This window comes from Chelonia mydas, chromosome 11 (genome assembly GCF_015237465.2).
Source record: "Chelonia mydas isolate rCheMyd1 chromosome 11, rCheMyd1.pri.v2, whole genome shotgun sequence".
NCBI lineage: Eukaryota > Metazoa > Chordata > Testudines > Cheloniidae > Chelonia > Chelonia mydas.
The window spans coordinates 32,920,212-32,945,709 of NC_051251.2; the positions used below are offsets into that span (position 1 = coordinate 32,920,212).

The following is a 25,498-nucleotide window of genomic DNA, read 5'->3' on the forward strand; positions in this document are numbered from 1 at the left end:
TCCATGTATGGATCTTGCTGAAGGGTGGGAACAACTGGACCCAGGGTTGCCAATGTGCTGTTCCCATCAAAGGAAATTCTGACTCAGGCTGTCAAAATTATGATTTGACTTATTCTTACATCTAGAATTAATTTAATCATCACAGTGAAGATGGAGTTTAAAATGGTCGCTACTATTAAGTTAAGATTTTACTTGCTTTTGCTTTAAACACAAAAGCCTCTCAGGAAGTGCACAGCACCTCAGACGATCAGGTGTGAAATGACAACTCTCTCTTCCCTTCCAGGTCTTCCTTCAAGCTCCCCCTAAAAATTACACACAGCCTTTCAATCCACTAGAAGATATGAATCTAGAACAAAAAGACCCATGCACCCATCAAAATTACTTTGAGAGTGGGCCTTTATTTGATCATGCACTATAAACATCTTTCAACTTTACTTTCTGTCCAGTTAACATGTAAACACTTAGGAGAGGGGACAGTGTATTCTTCCGTCTGTGCAATGTCAGTACAGCCACTCATTACAACCCACACAAGCAGCTTTGTTTGCTTACAGTTAAATTTGCTCAAGTGTGCTAGCAAATCACCACAAGTCACGGAAATTGCCACCTAAGACAACATTAACAACTTATGCCAAGCACAATTCCCATGATATATCATCCAAATATATTATTCCCAAATGCCTCTATGCTGACCTGAAAAGACAACCTGTCAGGGTTAAAGATATTTCAGTATCTGTCTCCCATCAGTGTTGGGCCTCTCTATTGAAAATGACAACAAGGGCTGCTATAGAAATGAGGTCCCTTCTTTTTTCAACTCAACTCAGTTGAGAATCAGTGGCAACCACCAACAGGCAGAATACGTTTTAAATTAAATACTAGTTTTAGAAAACAGATGGGTGAAGAGTCAGGGCAAGTGGAGAAGGCACAATTAAGAGAGTTATGTGTTGCAGAGTGTGTTAAATAAGGCCAACAACAGCAGTCCTTGAAGAAGGAACACAGAGTAGCTGCTGGTATCATACAGCATATAACTTGAGCATCATAGTCAAGTACTGTGGAATTCTATTTTTTCCCCAAATAAAAAGTAGAATAAAACTCTTCTATAAACAGGATTGTTGCTCATTTCTTGTCCAGAGATGTTTGCAAAAAATAATAAATAAATATAAATCTCTTAAGAATTACTTTAAAACCTCCTTCCCCCCCCCAACATATTTCACTATTCCGTTTAATTATAATGTAAAATTGATGTAAAGTTTCACTGCAACTATGAGATACAGACACACCAAGATTCATATATTCCAAGACCAGAAGGGACTGCTGTGGTCATCTAGCCTGACCTCCTGTATGACACAGGCCACAGAACTTCCCCAAAATAATTCCTAAAGAGTATCTTTTAGAAAAAAATCCAATCTGGACTTAAAAGTTGTCAGTGATGGAGAATCCACCACCACCCTTGGTAAATTGATGTTAAAAACGTACACCTTATTTCCAGTCTGGATTCATTAAGCTTCAACTTCCAGCCACTGAATGGTGTAACACCTTTCTCGGCTAGACTGAAAATCCCTTTATTAAATATTTGTTTCCCATGTAGATGTTCAGACTAATCAAGTCACCCCTTAAGCTTCTTTTTGTTAAGCTAAATAGATAGACTCAAGGAGCTCAATCATTATAGTCTCTAGACCTAAAGGAAAGGAGTGACTAACTAAGTGGAGAAAAAAGAATAGAGGAGAACTCCTGGACAGGAAGATACTAAGAGAGAATACTTTTGTGAATTTAGCTTTTAATTCCCCCATTTCTTTGAACTATATAACCATTAAAAATCTGAATGAGCTGTACAAGTTTCTTTAAAGATTGTGATCAGAGAGAACACCTTTCTGAATGAGTTAAAAACAAAACAAAACTGGTAAAGCTGTTTACTATATCCCAACCACGTCTATCTCTTAATGAATTCCACTGTGTAAAAAAGGGGGTCTGTGCTGATCTTCCCTGACTGGAGTGGCAGCAGCTCCCTGCTACAGTAAATTTTAAAACTCTAATTCACATCATATTAATACTAGGGTGACCAGACAGCAAGTGTGAAAAATCGGGACAGGAGGTTGGGGGTAATAGAAGCCTATAGAAGAAAAAGACCCAAAAATCAGGACTGTCCCTATAAAATCGGGACCATCTGGGTCACCCTAATCAATACTGAAGGTAAATGAACAGAGCAGACAAATGACAACCAAATCAGAGGTCATAATCACATAGCCACAAAGAACAGTGAGGCATCAGCACATCAAATGGCTGGTCACATGACTAGTTTCAGTTATAAAATGATATTAATATTTCATTTTGCACATTTCTGGATGCTCTTGACCAAAACAAAAAAATATTAAACTAATCAACAAAAATCTTAGATTGTGAAAACAAAGCTGTCTACCACATCTGATTTTATCATTTCAATATGAACAGGCTCCTTCCAGGAAATCAGTTTTAGTTACCTCTCTGCCACAAGGCTGAATTTTTAAAGCTGTGCAGCTACCTTTTCGCTGAAACAAATGCTTAAAATAAAAACTCTACAAGATTTATGATTTCCCATGTACATATAAAACAAGGCCAACCATTACAAGATTGTGTTTCAATGTTCTGACCATCCTGGAACAGAACAATGGTCTGCAGTGGCAATTATATTCACTAATTTTATTACCTTAAACCAGCTGCTTTCCTAGTTGTAATCCAATTAAACATCTACATAATATCCACTACAACAATAACATGATAAGGAGGAAGTCCTAAGTGAAGCTATCCAGAGCAAGAATTGTTTAAAAATATATTAAACTAGTTTGTGAACAGTTTGATATAAGTGAGGCCGTGCTACCAAGCAAGGTGCCACAAGTACTCCTTTTCTTTTTACGGATACAGACTAACACGGCGGCTACTCTGAAACCTGTCATCAAGCAGGCTTGGAATTGAACATACCTAAACTGGTCTGGTCTGGTGATTTAGGCTGCACTGGAATACAAGAAATTTAACTATTGCTGCTAAATTTACATGCTCTTCCTGGGATTATGGAGCACCAGTGAGGAGGAAGAAGGTCTGCTGCATTATTCTCTGTACCCCCATCCTGAATTAATGATGTAGCACAGTGGTCCCCAGACTTTTCAGGGTCAGGCCCCCCCCCTTACACTTGTCTATGCCCTCTCCCCACCCCCAATCAAGTGACTGGGGGCTGAGCTGAGGCCTGGGGCTGAGGCTGGGTCCTGGGCCTGCCGCACCCCCCGAACATTCCTCTGCACCCCTCCTAAGGGGGCGTGCCCCACAGTTTGGGGACCTCTGATATAATGGCACTAGAAGAGGACCTGGGAGAAACTATCAGTCAGACCTTTCAGATCTTCCTGCTGAAGATGATGCAACACTGCAGAGGAAAGTTGCAGGTAAACTGCAGGCAAAAAAAAAAAAAGAGGATGAAGGGCTGAGCAACCATGTGGATTGGGCATAAAGGTCACGAGTGGTAAGGCACAGTTCACACTGAGATGCTGGAAAGCACCTAGAATACATGTCAGAGCAAGTTACCAATTAGGGGCTGAATCCTGCAAGCTCTCGCTCACATGAGTGGACCTTAATACCATCAGTAGTCTCACTCAAGTCAATGACTGCTGGTATGAGTAAGAGTTTGCAATTTCAGATCCTCAGACATTAACTGTAAACTGTAAGTAGTGAGCTTTTGCGTAACAGAACCTAAATAAAAGCTACAGTTAAAACAAGCCCCATATAATGTATTCTGGAGTGCAAAATCAGCACAGCCCACTTCCACCAGCTATTTCTACACTGAGAGAGAAGGAGTAACATGAGACCCAGATGGGACCACCCCTACATCCCAGAACTGTGCAGGGGAGATCCACTCCAAGGCATGAGAACCTATGTGGCACTCCCAGCTATATGGGCTTGGGGAAAGAAACTGTAGGAAGGAGCCAGCCAGAAACTAAAGACAGCAGAACAGCTGCAAAAACAGTTCATGCAGGGACAGACAGAGACTGATGATATCATCACTGCTTTCTGCAGTTTTCACTGTGAGCATTCTCTCGCCTGGGCTGATTGGCTGTTTGCTCCAATCCCTCCTGTTCCCCCCCCTCGTCTTTTCGCTTAACTAATATCCTCCTAACATAACATCACCCCCACCACCCCACATACTGAAAACATGATGACATCTGCCAGCCATCACACTGATCACGCTGTTTGTATGTTACATTCATTTCCCCTGCCCTCCATCTGTATTGTCTATTTAGATTGTAAGCTCTTGGGGGCAGGGGCGGTCTATTGCAGATTTGCACAGGTGCCTAGCACAATGGGGCCCTGTTCCCAGATGACCCCTAGGCACTACCGTAATAAACATGATAAATATTTTGCTTTTTCCATATTTCTGCCTCTGGCAGACCAGATATGTTTTTGCTTTTACAGCGCAGGATTGGAATAGTAGGCTTGTGTTTAAATGGCCTATTCATAAATGTAGGTTTTTCATTTTCAATGGAAATGCCACTAATACCATCTGAAAATATCTGCACGCCCAGGCGATCCACCTTCACAAAAAGTACAATATACTGTTTTAATCTGGCAGAACAAGGACAAGCTGCTACTACTTGTGTGTTGTTAAAAGGGCCGGGGAAAGGAGGTGGGGAGTAGTAGATTTCTATAGTAGGAAACATATTGGCCAAAAAAAAAAAAAAAAAAAAAAAAAGCTCTCTATCATTTTTTGAGAAGTACTTTTCCGGAGAAAAAGGCATTATTTAAAGTGGTGCATAAATAAATACAATTTACAAATATACTATAGGGCCTCACTGCAAACAGAACAACAAGCTCTACCCTTCTGTAGTTAAATAAGAACTTTCTATAGCAACTTCCCAAAAGAATTGAATCAAAATAAAAACTACCATTCAAGTTCAGCACTGCCAGCTCCTCTATGCCAGAACTGAACTTACTGAATGAAGCAATGAGAAGAAAAACAAAGTCTTTGTACCACCAGAACCACATATGCCTCTTTTTAATAGAAGAATCTGTAGAGTGACTCAAATACTCTGATTAATTATATTTAAAGATCGGTTATTTTGCTATAAAATAATCTATTTAATATGATTTTTCAATATTATAGTACAATGCTGTTTTGGAAAGGGAAATAAAAATCAATATGAGTGACAAGTAGCTTGTGCTCTAACTGTAGTTTATTTGGACACTTAAAACATCTATATATAGCATAATAAACTATATGCAACTGTTTATTTTATGGACTAAATTAACTCCTCTCTCCACGAGGCCTGAAGAAACCGGCATAGCACAAGGAATTAAGTAGGAACTGGAGGATGGAATTCAGCTCGTAGCATCAAGGAAGGCTATGAGACTACAACTTAATCCTTCCACACAGGTTTCTAGATCCTGAATCTGCCAAAGAGTAAATCTACTAGGCCACTTCCTAACCTACTCAGCACACACCTATTAACAGCTGCTTATTGCGAACCAGAGGAGAAACCACTTCTGCAACATGCAGGTATACTGTGGACTCTCCACTCACACACCTTGCTCAAGACTATCCCTGGAGTTTGACAGCTCAGGGGACTTTGTGTGAGCCTTCTTGCAAGAGAATGAATTCCATCCTATAACTGGAAACTGTCCAGTAAAAATTATTACAGGTGTTTCTAATAACATCTTGAATTATAAGAACAAACAACATTTAAGGATTTAAGGTAGGATCCTGATTCCTTTAGCATCAATAGCAGCTTTGCCACTGACTTCAGTGGGTCAAGGATTTCACCCCGGTTTATTTTATATTTGACTCAGTCTGAACAAAGAAAACAGACAATCAGTTTCACTTTGTGGCTTTTATGAGATCGCACAATGATGCGATGTTTTGGTTGTAAACACTTCAAGGAAAGGTCTGAATATACATCAAAACCTGTTTTCAGTTAATCAAATAAAACACATAACATTTTTACTAATTTTATGTTCTATAATAAATAAATGAGTGAATGAATGAATGAATGAATGAATACACCTTTTTTCCTGAAAGCAGCCTGGCAATATCTGTTTAATAAAAATATTTAAATAAAGTGTGAGTAATTTATGTTGGATTGATATAAACTGAGTTAGACAAGACAAAAATAGAATTTCTCTTGATTTCTCATTTACCAAGTGCATATTAAAGGTTGTTTATCTAAGAAGTTTTTAGCAGTTATAAGATCAGTAAGTGGCAAGGAAGCCCCAGCGGAGCAGCTGGATATTTCAAAATCCAGTTTGGAAACTAAATACCATGTTCCCCAGCTACTTCCTGGAAACCTGTACAGTTTACACAGAATTGCGGAAAGTGAGAATTTGGCATCTGGAACTTTCCATAATTCATAAAAGTGAGCCTCTAATAGTAAGCCTCTGCATTAGGAGAGTCTTGTTTCCATATGATAGAACTGACATTAACTCCAGTTGCTAAAGGGCTATGTTGGCAGAGAAGCCTATAGTTTTTAATAAACTACTCAGATTTTTGGTCAAATGTTCCAAGTCTTCGATTTTAAAATCTTCTGGAAATCTCACTTGCTTCCTCAGCAGAAATGGAGAATTTTAAGATAGAAGAGGAGAATGTCTTAACACAGGAATCTCTTACCAGAGAAATTCCTCATAGAAACTAACTCATAGAAGCTTCATCTATCCTGAGAGGCCTCAAGCTCACTTTCAGGAACCATTTGTCTTCCAACAAAAAAGGCAAGAGCCAAAAGCCAGGTACAGAATAGCGATTCCAGAATAGGCTCTGTAGCGTAGACATAGCGAAAGATCATTTTATAATGAACTACAGATTGAGCAAATAATTCAGAACCTTTTTCCAATTCAAGAGGCAAAGAACAAAACCAGAAAAAGATCACAATTTTTTTCTCTGATTGCCAGAAACACACACACACACACACTCAAACTGGGGAAGCTCCGAGAGAGATAAGAGAAGTCTGCTCAAGATGACAAAATGTTTAAAGTTATGAGTGCTTCCTGCTACCAGTCAGCTACTGAAGAGAAGCAACAACCCAACAGTCTCAACTTGGAGGATCCTGAGGGTGCTTCTGTATTATTTTTGAAAAACAAGTTTTAAAAAAAGGAAAAACTCTTCTACCATACATGTATCTAGAACGAGTTAAACCTTAGAGAAGTCATCTTCATGTGCAAGGCTCTAGTATTTCATAATTTATGAATGGCTCCTTTCACAAAATTAATTATCTGCTCCTTTTTTAGTAAGATTTATGGGAATCTTTCAGGACATACACTGTAATAAGTCTAATTTTTTTCTGATAGTTGGCCCAGCTCTTTCATTATAATCACAAAACTACTGAAACAGTGAGTATTATCCTGAAAGCAGAAAGTTTTATTTTTGCAATAAACATAACACTTCTCAAACTAGAAGTTTGTAATTTTCTCGCAATAAAAATTTCATTTTTCTAAATTAGGCATAATATTGTTTTCTATCTACAGATACAATATTCAGCTGTGAAGGTTTGGAACTGTTATAAGGTCTTTCAAACAAACCCGTCCTTTGAAAATCTGAAGTTCTTCTGACCATATTATGTCATGCCTATTAAAAAAAGACAGAAAGAAGAAAGAAAAAGCTATTATACAGTTACTAAATTTTTGCCCCTTACCCTCCCCCATCATCCCTACCTCTTTTTGCATTGTTAGCCCATGATTTTTAATTATGCTATCTTTACATATAATTTGATATGAACTGGATATAAAGAACATAGGAATAACTGACACTGCCTGTTTGAGAAAATGAGAACAAAATTATGAGAAATGGGACAAAAATGCAACAACAAAACACTGCTGGAAGGAACAGACAACTGGTAGCAATATTTGGTAGTGGCTGGCAGGAACTATTGCTGAGCAGGTAAACAAAGTTAGGAGGGATATTGATGTGGTAGAAAAGAAAGAGAAAGAACAGTAAGAAGAGAGGACCTGTGAGCCTGATGTTTCCAGTGATACCAAAGTTTTCAAAAACAGCCATATATTTTATTTTAGATGCTGCAATTTTTGGGTACTCAATATTTTTGGGCCTGATTTTTTAGAAGTGCTAAGCACTTTGATAGGAGTTGTAAGTATTTAGCTCTATCCAGCTGAACATACCTTTCCGTAACAGGAAGCTGATGAGCTATTTGAAGAGGGAGGAGATCATGGAAATATACCAGCATTGAGCAGCCACTATTTGGGAAGAGAACAGGTGGTGTCCTTGAAACAGGCATGTAGTCAAGGGGGTGTGAAGAACTTCTGAGAGCGAGCAGCCATAAAGGCAGATATGGATTGGTACAGACTCTGGAATAACTAATTCTGGATGCATTTTCATAAGTGAAAATGACAAGAATACTGGCATAACGTATGTCAATCTAATAAGTATAAAACAAAGCTTCATCAACTGACCTGCACTACTCACACTACTTTTAAGGAAAAAAAGTAAAATAAACTTCAGTAAGATTATCGACAGTTATATGGACACCAAAATTGATCAAAGAATCCTGTTTTTTAGAAGAGGGAGCAAGAAGGGGGGAACCCAGCCATCCTTAAAATAGAGGCTCTATTTGCATACAGGAGAGCAAGGACTCTAAAAATAAAAAAAGTGAACAAATGTCTTGTATGTATTTAATTGCACCTTCTGAACATCATTGGAAAATCTGGAAACTGTGAGGTCATTTAGACTTTGGAATACAGCTCAGAGAAAATGGTAGAAGCTCCATCATTGGGATAATGAAATACAGAGGAGAACATTAAAAGATATAATACAGAGAACAATTCTGCTTTGGCAGACAAATTGACAAGATCAATTAATATGCGTGATTAGGCTGGAAAGATTTATTTTTATCTGTAAATGTCAATAAACATTGATTCCACCATACACGCGCACTATTTTTTCAATTGACAACTGAAATTTATAAACAAAATCAGAAAAATGCTGCTTGAGAACTTAGCGTCTGATTTAAGGAAATTTACTTTGCATATTGTAACATGTGATGTTGACAATTTGTGTTTTAATGTTTATAAAGCTTCAACCTTTTGAATCTGAATGCCTACTGTCATTAATTATTATCTGACACCTCCGCCCATAATTTCCAGCAACTGTGAAAATTTAAAATAGATAAAAATAGAAAAAAAATGCTTAAAAACAAACAGATATTATCCATTGAAATTATAAATCAAATTCTATCAAACCTAAATATGACCCCTCCAGATTTAATTTATATTAATTTCTGAAATTATGGACAGAATGGCAAAAAAGTTTTGCTAAAGTACAAATCAACAGTCCAGCACCTATTTTTCCAGAGTGTCATCTAGTGGTTCAAATAAACTGGGAGCCAGGATGTAGGGGTCTTTTCCTGGCTGTGTTGCTGACTAGTGGCGTGACCATGGACAAGACTTTTTAGATATCCTCGTTTATAAATCTGTTAAATGGGGGACAAAAGCCTGCATAAAGTTATTTGAGGTTTAATCAGTGTTTGAGAATCTCAAAGAGGTTCCATATAAACCCAAACTATTAAAGTGTACTTTTGCAGGAATGAAAAATTAGGGGCTTTCCTTGTTTACCAGATAGAAAGTAGAAACTGAAACTTACAGGCTATCAGTAAATTTTACAGGTATAATATTTTGTTTCAATAATGGTCTGGCAAGTGTGTTGTGAATCTTGAAATTTTTTCATTTTTTAGAAAGTCAATATAGCAGTCAAGAATTATATGTTCCAGAGAAAAAATGTGATTAAAAAAAAAAAAAAAAAAGTGTAAATAATATAATTATACACCCACTCCATATTCAGAAATACCCAAAATGCATGGATTTATACAACATCCCGTTGATATGAACTTTGCTAAACAGTGTTGTCTGAAAAAGTTTCTCTAGGCTATGTCTATACCGCGTTTTTTAGCCCTGATGTAGCTGCACTATACGCAAATCCCTACTGCAATCGTACAGCACTAGTGTAAATCTTAGTTTGAAACTGGTGAAAGCTGCCCAGGTGCAAGTTTACACTGGTTCAGCTTTATTATTTGTCTTGGTGCAGCTACATCAGTTGCTAACTGAGAAGATCTTAATCATATGCTTTTAAAAACAAGCTACACAATTGTTTGATAATTTTCAAATGTTTTTAATCTTTTGTGATTACAGCAGATAAACAAGTAGTCAGGAGAATGGGTGTCCATGTTTTTTTAAAATCAGGAACCTGGGATACACTTATTTACTATATATTTAGTCTGTTCTCTGCTTCTGAAGGTGCCACACATGCTCAGCGCCTACTGATTTCAAAAGTTGACAGTTCTCATCACATCACAGACTCAAGAATACTAAACATGGGGCTAGATTTCTTCTCCCCTCATGACATGAGCACTCACATCACAAACGTCCTGTAAGTTTTAAAAGACTGAATTTTAAGAGTAGTACTTACGGTTGGCATAGTTTTACCAGGTCCTGGTCAGTGGTGTTTGGAGGCAGTCCTCGGATGTAAAGGTTTGTTTTACTTAATTGATCCCAACCTGAGTTGCTGCTGCTACTGCTGTTGTTATTACTGCTGGTGGTGCTGGGGCTAGGAGGAGCCATTGGGTGGGATGGTACAATGGACGGCTGCAAAACAAAGACAGAGCTTGTCAGAATGAAATACAGACTACCTGCAGCATTAACAGCACATTGGCCACTCTGAACATGTTAACTCTGTGCAGCTACTCGTATTCTAAATACGCCCGTTTTCACCATATTTGGCATGGGATCATTAGGTGTACTCTGATATGCAGAATAATAATCTCAAGCACTCTAAATGCATGACACTGATTCAAATTACATATACCCTCTGTTTTATATTTCTCACAGGACTATATCACCACCCTCCACTGGGACATTAGATGTAAAAAAAAAAAATAAATAAAAAAATTTGATTTCAGGTTCTCATTAACATATATAAAACCAATTTAACATAGTTTCATATGTTATAAAAGAATTAAATATTACAGGTACTAAGAAATGTATTAATTTAGACTGAATATGGGGCCAAATGTATTAACATTACATAACACATTCACTGCTCAACATTAATCTGTTTAAACTAGGTTCAGGGTTTGGTATATAGAGCCTGCATAGTACCATGGCAAACACACCATTAAACATCCTTTTAATCTTTTATTAAAGATACAGAGAAGAAGAAAAAACAGTTAAACCATTTGAAATATGAAGTACTGTATTAAGTAAGGATTTAAATTTTAACAAAATGTTTGTTCCCTTTAATAGTTTTTTTTCTAAAAACTCCAGCTAATTGGGGGAAGAAAGAAGAAGTTAGTTGAGATGAACTGGAGCTGTTGCTGCCGCTAAAGTCCAACCCCATTTCATCTCACGTTGCATCTGGGATTCAGCTGGAGCTGGTAGAGGTGGCCATGTCTTCTGGATCCCTCTTTCTGGGCTGTTCTGATCAGGACACCTCTCAGGATTATGATGAAGATGGCCTGGGCTCCGGCGGGGGGGGCGGTAGGAGAGGTGGCAGCCAGGATGGTGAGTCTCATGCCAGTAGACTCCACATGATCTCTTATTTTCCCCCAAAGTCTCTTTCTTTAAAGATGCCACCAGTTAGGCCTAATATCGGATACATCAATTTTGCTCCATTAATTCCTGGTTTCACGTTTTCCGTTATTCCAAAGCATGATTTTAACACTGTGCTTGATCATATCAGTGGGCCCTTTTTGTTTCGGTTAATCCAGTATTTCTTTCTCCTTTTCATACCTTTTCCCATCAACATTTATTATAAGGTATTGTGACATCTTACCAACTTTCACACTTATTTACAATGAGCTCACAACTGCAGTAAATTTGTACTCCCAATGACAACAGAACTATAGAAGCTAAATATTAAATTTCATAGCAAAAAAAGACAGTTATCTGTTCCGTAACTGGTGTTCTTCAAGATGTGTTGCTCATGTCCATTCCACAGTAGATGTGCACACGCGCCATGTGCACCGGTGCCAGAAGTTTTTCCCTTAGCAGTACCCGTAGGGGGGGAAGCACTGCTGTGACCCCTGGAGTGGCGCCTCTATATTGCGCTATAAGGGGAGCCGTGAGCTCCCCCCACCCTTGGTTCCTTCTTGCCGGACAACTCCGACAGAAGGGAAGGAGGGAGGGATATGGAATAGACACGAGCAACACATCTCGAAGAACACCAGTTACGGAACAGGTAACTCTCTTCTTCTTCGAGTGCTTGCTCATGTGTATTCCACAGTAGGTGATTCCAAGCTATATCTGTGGGAGGTGGATAGGAGTTCATGAGTTCCCGGGACACAGTACTGATCTGCCGAACCCAGCGTCATCCCTAGTTTGGGAGATGATCTCATAGTGTGCAGTGAATGTTTGTACTGAAGACCAGGTGGCAGCCCTACAGATGTCCTGGATAGTGACATGGGCTACACAGGCAGCCGACGAGGCCTGAGCCCTCGCTGAGTGAGCTCTGACGATCAGTGGCGGGGGAACCCCTGCCAGATCATAGCACATGTGTATGCACGAGGTGATCCAGCGAGAAAGACGCTGGGTGGAAATAGGCTGCCCCTTCATATGCTCGGCCGAGGCAACAAAGAGTTGCGAGGATTTACGGAATGGTTTAGTCCGATCCAGGTAGAAGGCCAGTGCCTTGTGCAAATTGAGCGTGTGGAGGTGGCATTCCTCATTGGAGGAATGGGGCTTGGGACAGAGCACGGGAAGGAAGATGTCCTGTTCCATATGGAAGGCAGAGATCACCTTCGGGAGGAATGAAGGGTGTGGGCGAAGTTGGACCGTATCCTTGTGGAAGACCGTATGTGGAGGTTCCGAGGTCAAGGCCCTGAGCTCTGAGACACATCGGGCTGACGTGATTGCTACAAGGAAGGCTACCTTCCAGGATAGGTGAGACCAGGAACATGTGGCCAAGGGTTCAAAGGGAGGCCCCGTGAAGTGGGACAACACTAGGTTTAGGTCCCATTGCAGTACAGGGGATCTAGCATATGGGAAGCGGGAGGTCATAGTATGGGAGAAGACTGAGTGCCCTTGCACCAGTGGGTGGAAGGCCGATACGGCCGTCAAGCGTACTCTGACAGAGGCAGGAGTCAGCCCTTGAGTCCTAAGGGACGGGAGGTACTCAAGGATAAGATGGAGCGGTGTGGACGATGGGGAGACTGTCCACTCTCCCGCCCACCTGGAAAATCTGGACCACCTTGCCAGGTATGTCCAGCGTGTGGACGGCTTCCTACTTTCCAGGAGGACCTGCCTGACTTCCTCAGAACACCTTCTCTCCTCGTCTAGCCACTGAGCAGCCATGCGGTCAGCTGGAGAGTGACCAGATTGTGATGAAGGAGGCGGCCCCCACTCTGGGAGAGGAGGTTTGGGTGAAGCGGCAACCTCCTCGGAGGGGCTGCCAACAGGTCCAGTAGGGTCCCGTACCAGTGTTGATGGGCCAGGCTGGGGCGATAAGGATGAGGCGATAAGGATGATAAGTGCCTTGTCTGTTTCCACTTTTTCTAGAACTTTGCCTGTAAGGGGTAAAGGTGGAAAAGCATAGAAAAGCTGGTCCGACCACGACAGGAGGAAGGCATCTGAGATCACGTCCCTTCCCAACCCCGCCCCCGGAACAAAACCGGGGGCAACGCCAGTTCTGGCGGGTTACGAACAGGTCCACGTAGGGAATTCCCCACTCTCGAAAGAGCCAGTGAGTGATCTCCAAGTGGAGCGACCACTCGTAATGGGGGGAGAAAACCCTGCTGAGGCATCAGCCTGTGTATTGCAGGCGCCCGGTAGGTGGAAAGCCCTCAGGGAGATGTCGTGGACTATACAGAACTCCCATAGGCTCAGGGCTTCCCGGCAGAGGGCCGAGGACTATACCCCATCTTGCCTGTTGATGTAGAACATCGTGGTGGTGTTGTCCGTAAGGACTCTGACCACCTTGCCATGAAGCTGCGTGACGACAGCCACACACGCCAACCGTATCACCCTGAGCTCCCTGACATTTATATGGAGGAACACATCCGAGGTTGACCACATCCTTTGGGTTTTCATGTTCCCTATGTGGGCTCCCCAGCCCAAGTCCGACACATCGGACACCAGGTCTATTGACTGGGCCATCTCCCGGAAAGGAACCCCTTGGACCACATTGCCCAGGGAGGCCCACCATTGAAGGGAGGCAATTACCAGGGTCGGTACCAAGAGGACCTTGTCCAGGCTGTCCCACACCTGGGAGAAGTGGGAAGCTAGCCATAGCTGGAGGGGCCTCATTTGGAGCCTGGCGTGGCGGACCACATATGTGCATGCCACCATGTGTCCCAGGATCTGAACGCACGCCCTTGCTGTTGTCACTGGAAAAGCCGTGACCGAGGTGATAAGACCGTTGAGGGTTTCAAAACTGCCCATTGGGAGAAAAGCTGTGGCCCTTAAGGAGTCCAATAGTGCCCCTATGAATTCTATACGCTGCACCAGGACCAGCGCTGATTTGGTCTCATTTACCAAGAGGCCGAGATTGGCACATGTAGACAGGAGCAGATCCATACGAGCCCTCACCTGAGGCTGTGAGTTGCCCTTGAGAAGCCAATCGTCCAGATATGGGAACATCTGGACCCCTGTTCGTCTGAGGTCGGCCGCCACCACCGCCATACACTTTGTGAATACCCTGGGCACCGTGGATAGGCCAAAAGGGAGAACCGTGAACTGGTAGTGGTTGGGCCCCACCAGGAAATGGAGGAAGTGCCTGTGCCCTTCGAAAACATGGATGTGGAAATACGTGTCCTGAAGGTCCAGGGCCGCGTACCAGTCCCCTGGGTCCAGGGAGGGGATAACAGAAGCCAGGAACACCATGTGGAACTTGGAGCGGACCATAAACCGATTGAGATTCCGCAGATCTAGGATGGGCCTGAGACCCCTTTTCACCTTTGGGATCAGGAAATATCGGGAGTAGAAGCCCCTGCCCTGGAATTCTACTGGCACTCTCTCCACCGCCCCCAGGCGTAGTAATCGTTCCACCTCCTGACCTAGGAGGTGAACGTGCTCTGGGTCCTCTGAGCCCGCCAGGGATGGGGGGTGGTTGCGTGGGGGTGAACTGAACTGCAACATGTAGCCCTTGGAAATGGTGCTGAGGACCCAGTGGTCCAAGGTTATTCGTGACCATTCCCCACGGAAGGCAGACAATCGGCTGCCGAACACAAACTTTATTAGTAGGGGGGGTTCCCATGGCAACTACCCTGGTGTCCCCCTGCAAATAGTCAAAACCGACTCTTTCCCTGCCTCTTGCCCTTAGAGGGCCCAGGCTGTGGGGCAGAGCAGGACTGTCGTTGAGGCCGGCGCTTTTGGTCTCTCGGCCTCTTGTAAGGAGGCTCATATCTGCTCTGTGCAGGGTGAGCCGATGTCTGCAGTTTGGTCTTGTCCTTATCTGGAGGGATGTATAGGCCCAAGGTCTGCAGGGTGGTGCAAGAGTCTTTCATCCCGTGCAGCCTGACGTCTGTCTGTTCGGTGAACAGGGCTTTCGGGCAGGTCCTGCATGAGGGACTGGGCCTCCGCCGAAAGCCGGACAGGAGGAGCCACGACGCCCTGCGCATGGAGATTGCGGAGGCCATCAAGCAAGCCGCTGTATCCACCACGTCTGTCGCTGCCTGCAGGGCAGCTTTGGCTGCCATAGCCCCCTCTTCCACCAATGCCTTAAAGTCCTTCCTATCCCACTCTGGGCGGAGTGGCTTGAACTTTGGCAGGGACTCCCATAAATTAAAATCATAATCGGCTCAATAAAGCCTGATGGTTGGCCACCCTGAGCTGGAAACTCGAAGAGGAGTAAAGTTTTCTACCAAAAGAGTCTAGTCTCTTGGCGTCTTTATTCTTCGGGGTGGGCGCAAGCTGGCCCTGCCGCTCCTGGTGGTTCACAGATTCCATCACCAGAGAGTTAGGTGCTGGGTAAGAGTAGACGTATTCGTGGTTCTTAGCCAGCACGAAATACTTCCTCTCAGCCTTCTTGGAAATCGGGGCCAGAGAGATAGGAGTTAGCCACAAGGCGTTGGAGATGTTGGCTACTCCTTGGTGAAGGGGTAAAGCCACACAGCCCAGCACCGAGGGGGACAGTACATTAAAGAGGGAATTGGACGGGCCCTCCATCTCCTCGGCCTGCACCTGGAGGCTCAACGCCACCCACTTTAGCAGGTCTTGATGTGCCCTGAAGTATTCCTGTGGAGCAGAGGGCGGCGGTGCCGTGATGGTGTCATCTGGTGCAGGAGAGGAGGCCAACACGGGGCTGTGGGCCTCAGCCGGTGCTAGAGGATCAACCCCCAGGTCGGAGTCCGGGCGCGGAGCCAACTCATGACCTGTCGACTTGCCCTCTGCCTAGATAACGAGGCCAATGAGGCCTCGGACGCCCCGGCCACCGAGCAGGTTCCCGCCTGGGTGGGCATCGATGGCCATGGTGCCCATTGACACCATTGTCCCTGCCATGGGGCTCCTTGCCACTGTCCAGGTTGCGGGCCCAGTGGCACTATCTGGTCCGGCTGAGCGGTATGGCCCAGCGAGGGGCAGCTGGATGCCGAGGCCGAGGCCACCACCGACCGAACGGTACCATAAGAGCGGTGGGAGCGGCAGTGCCTACAATGCCGTCTTCCACGGGACTGGGACCTCGACGTTGAGGACTGGTACCCGCTGGAAGTACTGTTCCGAGACTCGCTTCTGCGCCTGGAGCTACGGTGCTGCACGGCAGGAGCCCTGTCTGCGACACCTGACAGAGCGGGAGCTCGTGTGGGAGCGTCAACGTCAGTCGCGCCGAGACCGGCTACGAGAGCTGCGTCGTGAAGAGGAGCGCCTTCAATACCTATCTCGGTGCCTGCAGCTGCAGCTGCATGGGGTGGAGGGACCCGGAGACTCCTGCCCAGACGGAACCCTGGTTGGCGTCGAGGGTGGTGGACGTGAGCTGCGAGTAGACCGGTTGCTGCGCGAGAGCTATGCTGTGCTGGGGACGCCTGTTGCGCGCCCAGCGGCGGTTTGCCACCGGCGGCACCCCGGGCACCAGCAAGCTCAGAATGTCTCGTGCAGCCTGTAGAGTCTCCGGCGTCGATGATATTCTGACCGCGGGAGAGGTGCGTGTCAGCGCTGCTGGACTACTCCGCTCAGCACAAGTCAGAGGTTTCGAGCCCAGGGAGAACCGAGGGCTACCCAACACGGGACCAGCCTCTCCCCCTTCCTTCTCTCAGCGCCGCTGCAAAGTCGAGCTCTTCCTTTGTTTCTTGGAAGGGGAACGGTGCCGACTGGTGGAGGGGGCTCCGCTGTGCACCACGAGTTACTAACAACTAGCTAAAGATACCACTAAGATCAACGGGAAAGGCTGCAGCAATGCTGGAGCAAGAAGTTCTGACACACTTTCACTGGCAGCAAGAAGGAACTGAGGGTGGGGGAGGGAGCTCATGGCTCCCCTTATAGCGCGATATAGAGGCGCCACTCCAGGGGTCACAGCAGTGCTCCCCCTATGGGTACTGCTAAGGGAAAAACTTACAGCACTGATGCACGTGGCGCGCACACACACCTACTGTGGAATACACAGGAGCAAGCACTCGAAGAAGTCCTCCTTTATCACTGGTGCCTCTGCGTACCTTACAAAGATTGATTTATCCTCACAACTCCCCTGTATAGTAGGGAAGTATTTTTATTATGTCACTATTTTACAGACAGAGAACAAAGGTTACAGGCCAGATTTTTAAAAGTATCTAAGCACCTGAAGATGCAGGTAGGTACCGAGTGCAATTTTCAGGAGTGCCTATGTGACTAATTCATCTGTGACTAAATCACTGAGTGATTTCAGTGTTTTTGAAATACTTCGAGAATCTCAGGTAAAGGGCTCATATAAATCCAAATTATTAAAGTTTCAGCGGGAGTTACGAACCAAGGCATGGTGAAATCCCACTAGGCACCTCTCAGCATCTTTAGGCATTTAAATAATTTTTAATAAACTGACCCTAAGTGACCATTTTACAATCCTACAGAAAGTTTGTGGCTGAGCTGGGAAATGATCTCAGAACTTCCGAATCCTAATCCTGTGCCTTAACCACAGCACAACATGACACACTATAACAAGAAAGTTTTTTGTATGGAAATTCCTATATGATGTAATTAAAGAGCATTTTAATGTATATGCATGAACATAGGGACAGAGCTAAGGTTACGTAGGTAAATTCCATAAATTGCAAGGTTTACACTAGTAGTGTGTGTCCACAGGGCAGAGCCCCTTTCCTGCAAAACTTCAGAGCTCCACAGCTGGGGAAGGTAGGAGTAAAGAGTCACAATGGATTAGGATGGAAGACAAGGTGAAAAAAAGTGAATTCTAATATAGATTTGGACACTTAGGACACGAAAAGAGTGAAACTATTCAGGAATCATTGTGGGGTGCAGCAGGAAAGGCATGCTGTCGTGAGCCAGAGAACTATATCAGATATAAGTATACCTTTGTAGCTAATCATAATTGTGTTTCTATTTTTTTTGTGTTTTCTTGGGAGTGTTTTGTAATCTCTTTCAATTCAGGATATTAAGAAGGTTTATTATACAGTAACAATAACATTTAGTTGCAACATCCAGTTTAACACCATAAAATTAGGTTTGAAATGCAGAAACATGACTTTTGGGCAACATCAATACCCAACTGAAATGTTATGTAATGCTTTGAGCTCTCATGCATGCTCAACTGCTAAAAAACTTCAAATTTAAATCTCAAAGGATTATTTTAAATATGAAAAAAATCTGTCCCTAGAGCATTTTTTTTTGCAATTTTATAATTCATAAGCAGTCACTGTAGAAAACTTTTTATAAAATATCAAATCTCTTTCGAAAGATTTACATTTTGATCTCAAGCCTTGACCCAGAGTTTTGTCCAGGCATGATTCAAAATGGGATAGAAATTAAACTCTCCCTTTAAATTTGTAACAAAAACACGGAGGGATTCTTAACCGTAGCAGCACGATAGGTGCAGTTAGAGCATACTGCTTCCACTAACGCAAAGCAACTATTTTTAGGGTTGTAAGCTATGCACAAAGCAGTTAACTTCAAAACCTTTTCATACTGCACTAAAAGCTAGGTTTGCATAATGCTATTCCCTTCCCTAAATGGGTCTCTTTTGAAAGGTACACTAATGTGTAAGCTGACGAAAGATACAATTGTTCTGTTTAAAGTTTTACAGACAACTGCTTTCCTCATATTATATTAGACACACACGTACAACTTCCACTGAAATCAGTCACACCCATGCATATATGTATAAGGCCAAAATCTGGCTCTCAGATGGTAATTATAATATACACATATAGCAAACAGAAACTATTTTCAGTGCTTCGATGCTTTTTTTTTGTGCACTTTGTATACAATTTGGATCATAAAATCTTCTTATACTATGAAGAGCGTAAACACTATAACAGGGGTGGCCAAACCAGGCTCTTTTACAGTTAAAGTGCAGCTTGCAGAGCCCCGTACACCCCCCCCTCCATTCTCGACCTACCAGGGTGGGGGGAGCTTGGGACCTCTGCCTTGTAGCAGGGTGATGGAGTAGGGGCTTCTGCCCAGCGGAGGGGGGGGGAATCTCAGGGTTTCAGCCCCGCAGGGCATGCCTGTTGGGGCTTGAGCAGAAGCAGGGCTGAAGCCCAAGTCCTGGCAGGTACCTCCCATGGGGCTGAAGTCCCATCAGGTGTGTCCCAGCACTCAAAATTCGAAAGATTGTCATATGCGGCTCAGAGGTTCAGTAAGTTTGGCCACCCCAGCACTATAAACTGGGTTTGGGGAAAATAAATAAATAAATAAATAAAAAGCTCACTTCTAGTCTGTGGCAAGTGGAGAGTGAGTTTTTCCTCCTGAGTGCAGGGGGAAAGTCCCAAGACACATACTTACGAGGAATTTAAGCTTTTTCTTAAATATGAAATTGCTTCTAGTCCTAATGATTACATTCAAATAGGAAGTGAATGTAAGCCTATGCAGTGTTGTGTTCCTAAAGCTACAGACAGCTTTCAGTGCCTGCTAGCTTTTCATAACTTTACCAACCTCAAAATGCTTTACAATTACAGATGTTCAAAAGAGTGACTTAGAAACACACAATCACTGGATTAAAGGGACAGTGGCATCTTAAAACCATATACTGTAAGCAAATTTCTTTACCTATTTTATTTGTAACACTGTTATATTAAGAATGAAATAACCAAAAAAGTAAAATTCATTTGCTACTATTTATACTCTTTACTTACTTCCTAACTACTCTTAGCATGTACAATGAGAAATCAATTATGCTAGTTTCACTTTTGTTTGCTGCTAGTTTTACTTTCAAATTCTTATTGTTGCATAGCTTGGCTTTGAAACACCGTTGGGAAATGTATTTGCTTAATAGCAGTTTTTATGAACAATAATTGCAAATGTTTCGATTGGTTTTAGGTTTTATAAAAGCTTATTTTACAAAACAAATTCTGCTCCAAATTAAAATGGAGTCTCTTTAAGAGCAGCAGTTGATCTAGTGATATGAACTTAAACATTTTGCAATGTGATTTTTAAACTGGAATCTACAAGGCAACACATTAATTAGTTGAACATTTTTCCTATTAAAATGAACTACAGAATCTTAAAATTAACGCTAAATCAGTGTAAATGATGAATAAAGCTGAACAGATCGTCTTTGCTGTGTAGTGACAATACTTCTTTTCATTATAAATGTCATCCCCAGTCCACACTGGTTTACCATTTCCTTCCTACTACTCATTCCCAGAACTAATCAGCGATTAGACTTTCCCCCAGGAGCTTCCTCTATATCCCCTTCAGCACAGACTGACTCACCTTCTACGTAAAATAGGTCACTCTATTGCTATACTGTGCCTCCCTGTTCCACTGGTAAGAATCTTCAAAGCCCTCAGCTGGCCTCACTCAGAGACCCTATTGCTAATCCCTCACAACCTCATCCTGAGAGCAGTGATCAATGGAGAAGTTAAAGGTAATGGTCACTAAAGTGAAATTTTCAAAGGCTGAGCATTCCCAGTGGAAGGCCCTCATCTGAGGAAAGCAAAGCCTTTGCTCCTCTTATGGGATGTGAAATGTCATCCTTTTTGGCACAGGCAGTCCCTCTGTAACAGCAGAATTGCCTGTCAGCTTTTCCTTTGGATATAAAAGACAAACAACAGGAATAATCAGAGAATCATAGATGTGTACAACAGGAAGGGACCTCAAGAGATCTTCTAGTCCAGTCTCCTGCACTCAAGACAGGACTAAGTATTATCTAGACCATCCCTGACAGGTGTTTGTCTAACCTGCTCTTAAAAACCTCCAATGATGGAGATTCCACAACCACCCTAGGCAATTTATTGCAGTGTTTAACCACCCTGTCAGTTAGGAAGTTTTTCCTAATGTCCAACCTAAACCTCCCTTGCTGCAATTTAAGTCCATTGCTTCTTGTCCTATCCTCAGAGGTCAACAAGAACAATTTTTCTCCCTCCTCTTTTTAACAACCTTATAACCTTATGTAATCCCGAATAAGAAAGCAGCACAAAGTGATGGGAGTGTATGGTCATCTAGGACTGAACCATTCTTTCCTTAATTTCATATACTAGATACTACAGTGGTGGGTGCATTAGAAATTTATAGATAAACTTATCTGTATTTGAGGACTTGGGTCACAGCCATCACCATTCCAGCGAAGGAGAAGTGTGCTTTTTCACAATCAAAGGGAAAGGTTGCTGTTTGGTGCTTCAAGATATTCCTTTGACCCAGAAGTCCAGCAGACTGCCCTTTAGTGCTCCCAGTCTCCAACTGCCCAGGGAAACTCAAACAAGGGGACTTGAACCTGAATATCCCGCATGCTGACACAGAGAGCTACTCCTGTCTCAGCCATCTACAGCTCTCTAATTTAATTCAGACTATAAAAGCATGTTTATGGAGTTGAATATCGTGTGAGTATTTAATTATATTTTACTGTTTAACTGATATGCTCCATGCAGGGTGGAGGGGGGAGAAGATCACATTTTTAATAGAAGTCTTTTTTATGTTATTTAATTGAAGTACAGATTGTAAGTTACTTACAGCACGCACAAAGTGCCTATTTTAGTCTAAAATGCCACTTGGGTGGTTCTAGAGAATCTTGCCATTGGCATTCAGCTAGTCAAGGAATTACATATGAAGTACCTACCACTTAATCCACTTAAAATATCGGGCTGATGAAAGGTAGGTAGGTTGAGATAATATACAAATTGGTATTGATGCAAAATTACTGAACTGTGTGTGTGTGTGCGCGTGTACGCAGATGGGTGGGGTGAATCTAAATAAATGATAACATTACTCCTGAAAGGTTCTGGATAGGTATTAAACTACAGAATGAAATCCTTTGTCCACAGTTTAGGTAAAGCTTCACATGCACAAAGACGCCTTGGACCCAGGGAAATAGAACGTGTAATATCCAGTGAAGTGTTAAGTTATTATCCTTTACTGAAAAGTAATCAATGAGCTAACAGGAGGAGGTTGGGAATAGGATACATGTTCTGTGCTAAAAATACATGCCAAAGAGAAATTAGTCTGACTTCTCTCTGATGAAGACAGTTGACTCTCCCACTTCCTTTTTATCAGCAAACACTGAACCTGGGCCATTGCCTTCCAAGGTGCTCCTTATCCCAACAAACTGATGTCTGTAGTGAGGATTTCACTGGAAGAGTCCCACAGGCTTCCCTTTAATTATTTTCCATCTTTCAACCACCCTCTCTGATGCAATATGACAGATTGAGCAAAGGTGGTGATTTCTGGAAGTCTTTGGAGTCCAGCGTCCAATGAGCAAAAAGAATACCCAATGGATGACACAGAAGGATCTGCGGTTGCAGTCTGCATCTTCTGTCCTGAGGCAGGCTCTCTGGCCCTCTCTGCAGTCTGTCAGCTCTCCTACACAGAGTCAGAGAGCCAGCTGCTTTCTAAGCACTTCCAGTACCCAACTCAATAGAGAGAGTTTCAGGAAGCTGGGTCCTCTGGATCCTCTCACAGTCGAGAAAGTCATCAGGCTTACATGGCCCCTTCCGTACCCACAACCTATCAACCTTCTAAACTCTTGTGGGGAGCAGAAAGACCCTGCAGCGGAGGGGAGAGTGGTACCTGCTTTATCTGTGAGGCTTACATATCTTCCTAGGTCTCTCAGACTTACTCCTTTCTCCCCTTTCACATGGGACTATGGGCCTGACATCTGGGCGACTCTCAGTGCCAAAGAGATAGCTGCAAACCAGTGTATGTCTGGAAATCCCCATGGACATTCAAAGCCTGCTCCATTATTTCCTTTGTTCAGACCTCTCTCTTCAGCTGGCAAGGGTATTGATGCTCCAGAGCCTGGAAACAGAAACAAGTGCATTCTGGGAGCAGGCAAGTCCCTTCCATGCAGGGATCAACATCACACAAAATCTCTGCATTATTATTAAATACTATCAAACTGGGTGTGGGGACCAGTGCAAGCAGCAAAAGGTAAAGGGAGCCATTTACAGTTGGGCTGATTTGAAAGCATGTCTAAAATTTGAATGGAAGCAGAGGACCTTCTTCCCTTGAGGACCTTGCTCCTGGATCTGCCTGTTCTCCCCAAGAAGTGTTTCTGAAAGCTTCATTGACTGGCTCCTTTGATCAGTACCAGTGGAGGTGCACATTCCTGCCACTTGTCTCTGAGACCCAGGACTACCAACACTAAAACATACAAGCTATCGCCAGAAGAGAGCAGGCAGAGGAAAAAAGAGCTGAGCTAATTCCCCTGCTCCTTTGCAGTAGCTATCAGAGACTTTCCGCAACAACTCTCCTGCTCATGGCTGGTGACAGCCTTTACCTTACCCATCCTTTCTGCCTCTCAACTCCCTGGAGGAGGCTCTGAAGTTTCTGCTATCTAGATCAGAACAGCACCTTGCACCAGCCAGGCAACTGAGGCATGACATGGCAATTTAAATAATTTAAAACTAAACTAAATTTACGCCCAAAGTTAATTCACATTTTACTCTCTAGGGCCTCAGTGGGCTTCTTGATGAGATCCATGAATGCAGCATTACCACGGGTAACCTAGGGGAGTTAGTCAGGAGGAAACCAGGGAAGGTCAAGAAGTTCAAGAGCCTGAAGGAAGATGAGAGCTTTCTGCTAGGAACTGTGAGCTGCTGGGACAGATGATATCTGTGTGCTTTTGTGGTTAACCCTTCATTGAATACAAAGATATGGAGAACTTGTTGCCAAGGAATCAAGCTGTGGTTACAACAAAAAACAAGCAAAAGGTCTTTGGAGCAATTTTATTTAATTAAATGTTAATAAGTTTATACAGGAGCTATAAGCTCGGAGCACAATATTGAATGCAAATAATAAAGCATGAGCTTTACTTTATACAACAGCTAGGGAATGTATTCCATTTGTTGGTGTAAATTAGAATCAGGGAATGCAATATTACAATGTTTTCCATCACTGGAAATTTTAAAATAAAGATTGGGTGTTTTTCCGAAAGATACGCTGTACTTCTAACATGAACTTCAGGAAAGTCCCATGGCCTGAAACATGCAGGAGGTCAGACTAAATGATACAATGGTCCCTTCTGGCTTATCCTCTGAGATTGTCCTCCACAACTCCCTTGTATGTGCTTCTGACGCATCAGCCCAGATGTAGATGACAAAAACCAGCCTATATGAAATACAGTTTCAGGCATTTATTCTACCTCATGGAAAATTATCCAAAACTCCAATACATAAAAATAACATCCAGCTACATCAGAGCTGGCATGTTCAGAATTTTCTTATAGTTTCACTTCTCTGCAAGTCAGCAAATATCTGATTGTTGTGAAATACCCTGTATGAAACTGATGCTCTCCTGACAGACATTAAGATGTCCATTAAATACTGTTTTCAAAACTTCAGCTCTCCCTACCAACACAGATGCCAACCAAGCAATCACAAGTTATCTCAAGAAAAAAGAGTGCAGCTCAGCTTTCATAGGGGGCATTAACTATCCCTTTGGAGGCTGCAAAAACACAGGCACCCCCGGTATTCAACTGACCAGCAAGCTCCAGCATTGGGGTTCTATGAGTTAACCTAAGTTAACACTTGAGTACAGGTACAGCATGAATTCACACTCTGCTCTTACCTTCTCAGGGTACTAGGCATCATTTTGCTTTGAAGTCTGCTGTTTGCCTCAGTTACACATTTGTGTATATCTCAAAAGGCCAAAAAGACCCATATCCCAATAAACAGCTTTTAGGATTATGGGCACCTTTTAAATATAGGCGCACTGTACTGAGATTTGGACACCATAAACTCACTTAAATTTATTCAGAGACCTGCCCAATGCCTTTTTGTTTTGAATAATGGTACCAGTGTAAAATAGTAGACTAGTAAATTTTCTCCAAAAAACTATTTTTAGAAGAAAAATGGTTTTGTGAAAACAAAAGTTTCTGCAGCAAGTGTCCTTTTAATAAACCTCCCCCCGGCCCGCCCACAAAAAAACCTTCAGTTTTCAGCTGTTGAAAACTTGTAAAAAAGAATTCTGACAAAAAATAAAACCTTTC

General features: G+C 42.9%; 1 protein-coding gene across 14 annotated transcripts in view; it reads right to left on the bottom strand.

Annotated features, from left to right (window-relative positions):
- RBMS1 (RNA binding motif single stranded interacting protein 1) overlaps positions 1-25,498 on the bottom strand; it is a 205,043-nt gene that overhangs the window by 83,340 nt on the left and 96,205 nt on the right. For 12 of the 14 annotated variants that reach the window (XR_006285077.1, XM_037912625.2, XM_043525847.1 and 9 more), the window contains exon 2: positions 10,415-10,590. Coding sequence is in view for 13 of the 14 variants with exons in the window: in XM_037912625.2 (XP_037768553.1) it covers positions 10,415-10,590 (176 nt within the window). In the remaining variant the exon portion in view is untranslated. Of the gene's footprint in view, positions 1-10,414; positions 10,591-25,498 lie in introns of those variants that run through there. The other 2 variants (XM_043525852.1, XM_043525850.1) reach the window with 1 other exon arrangement.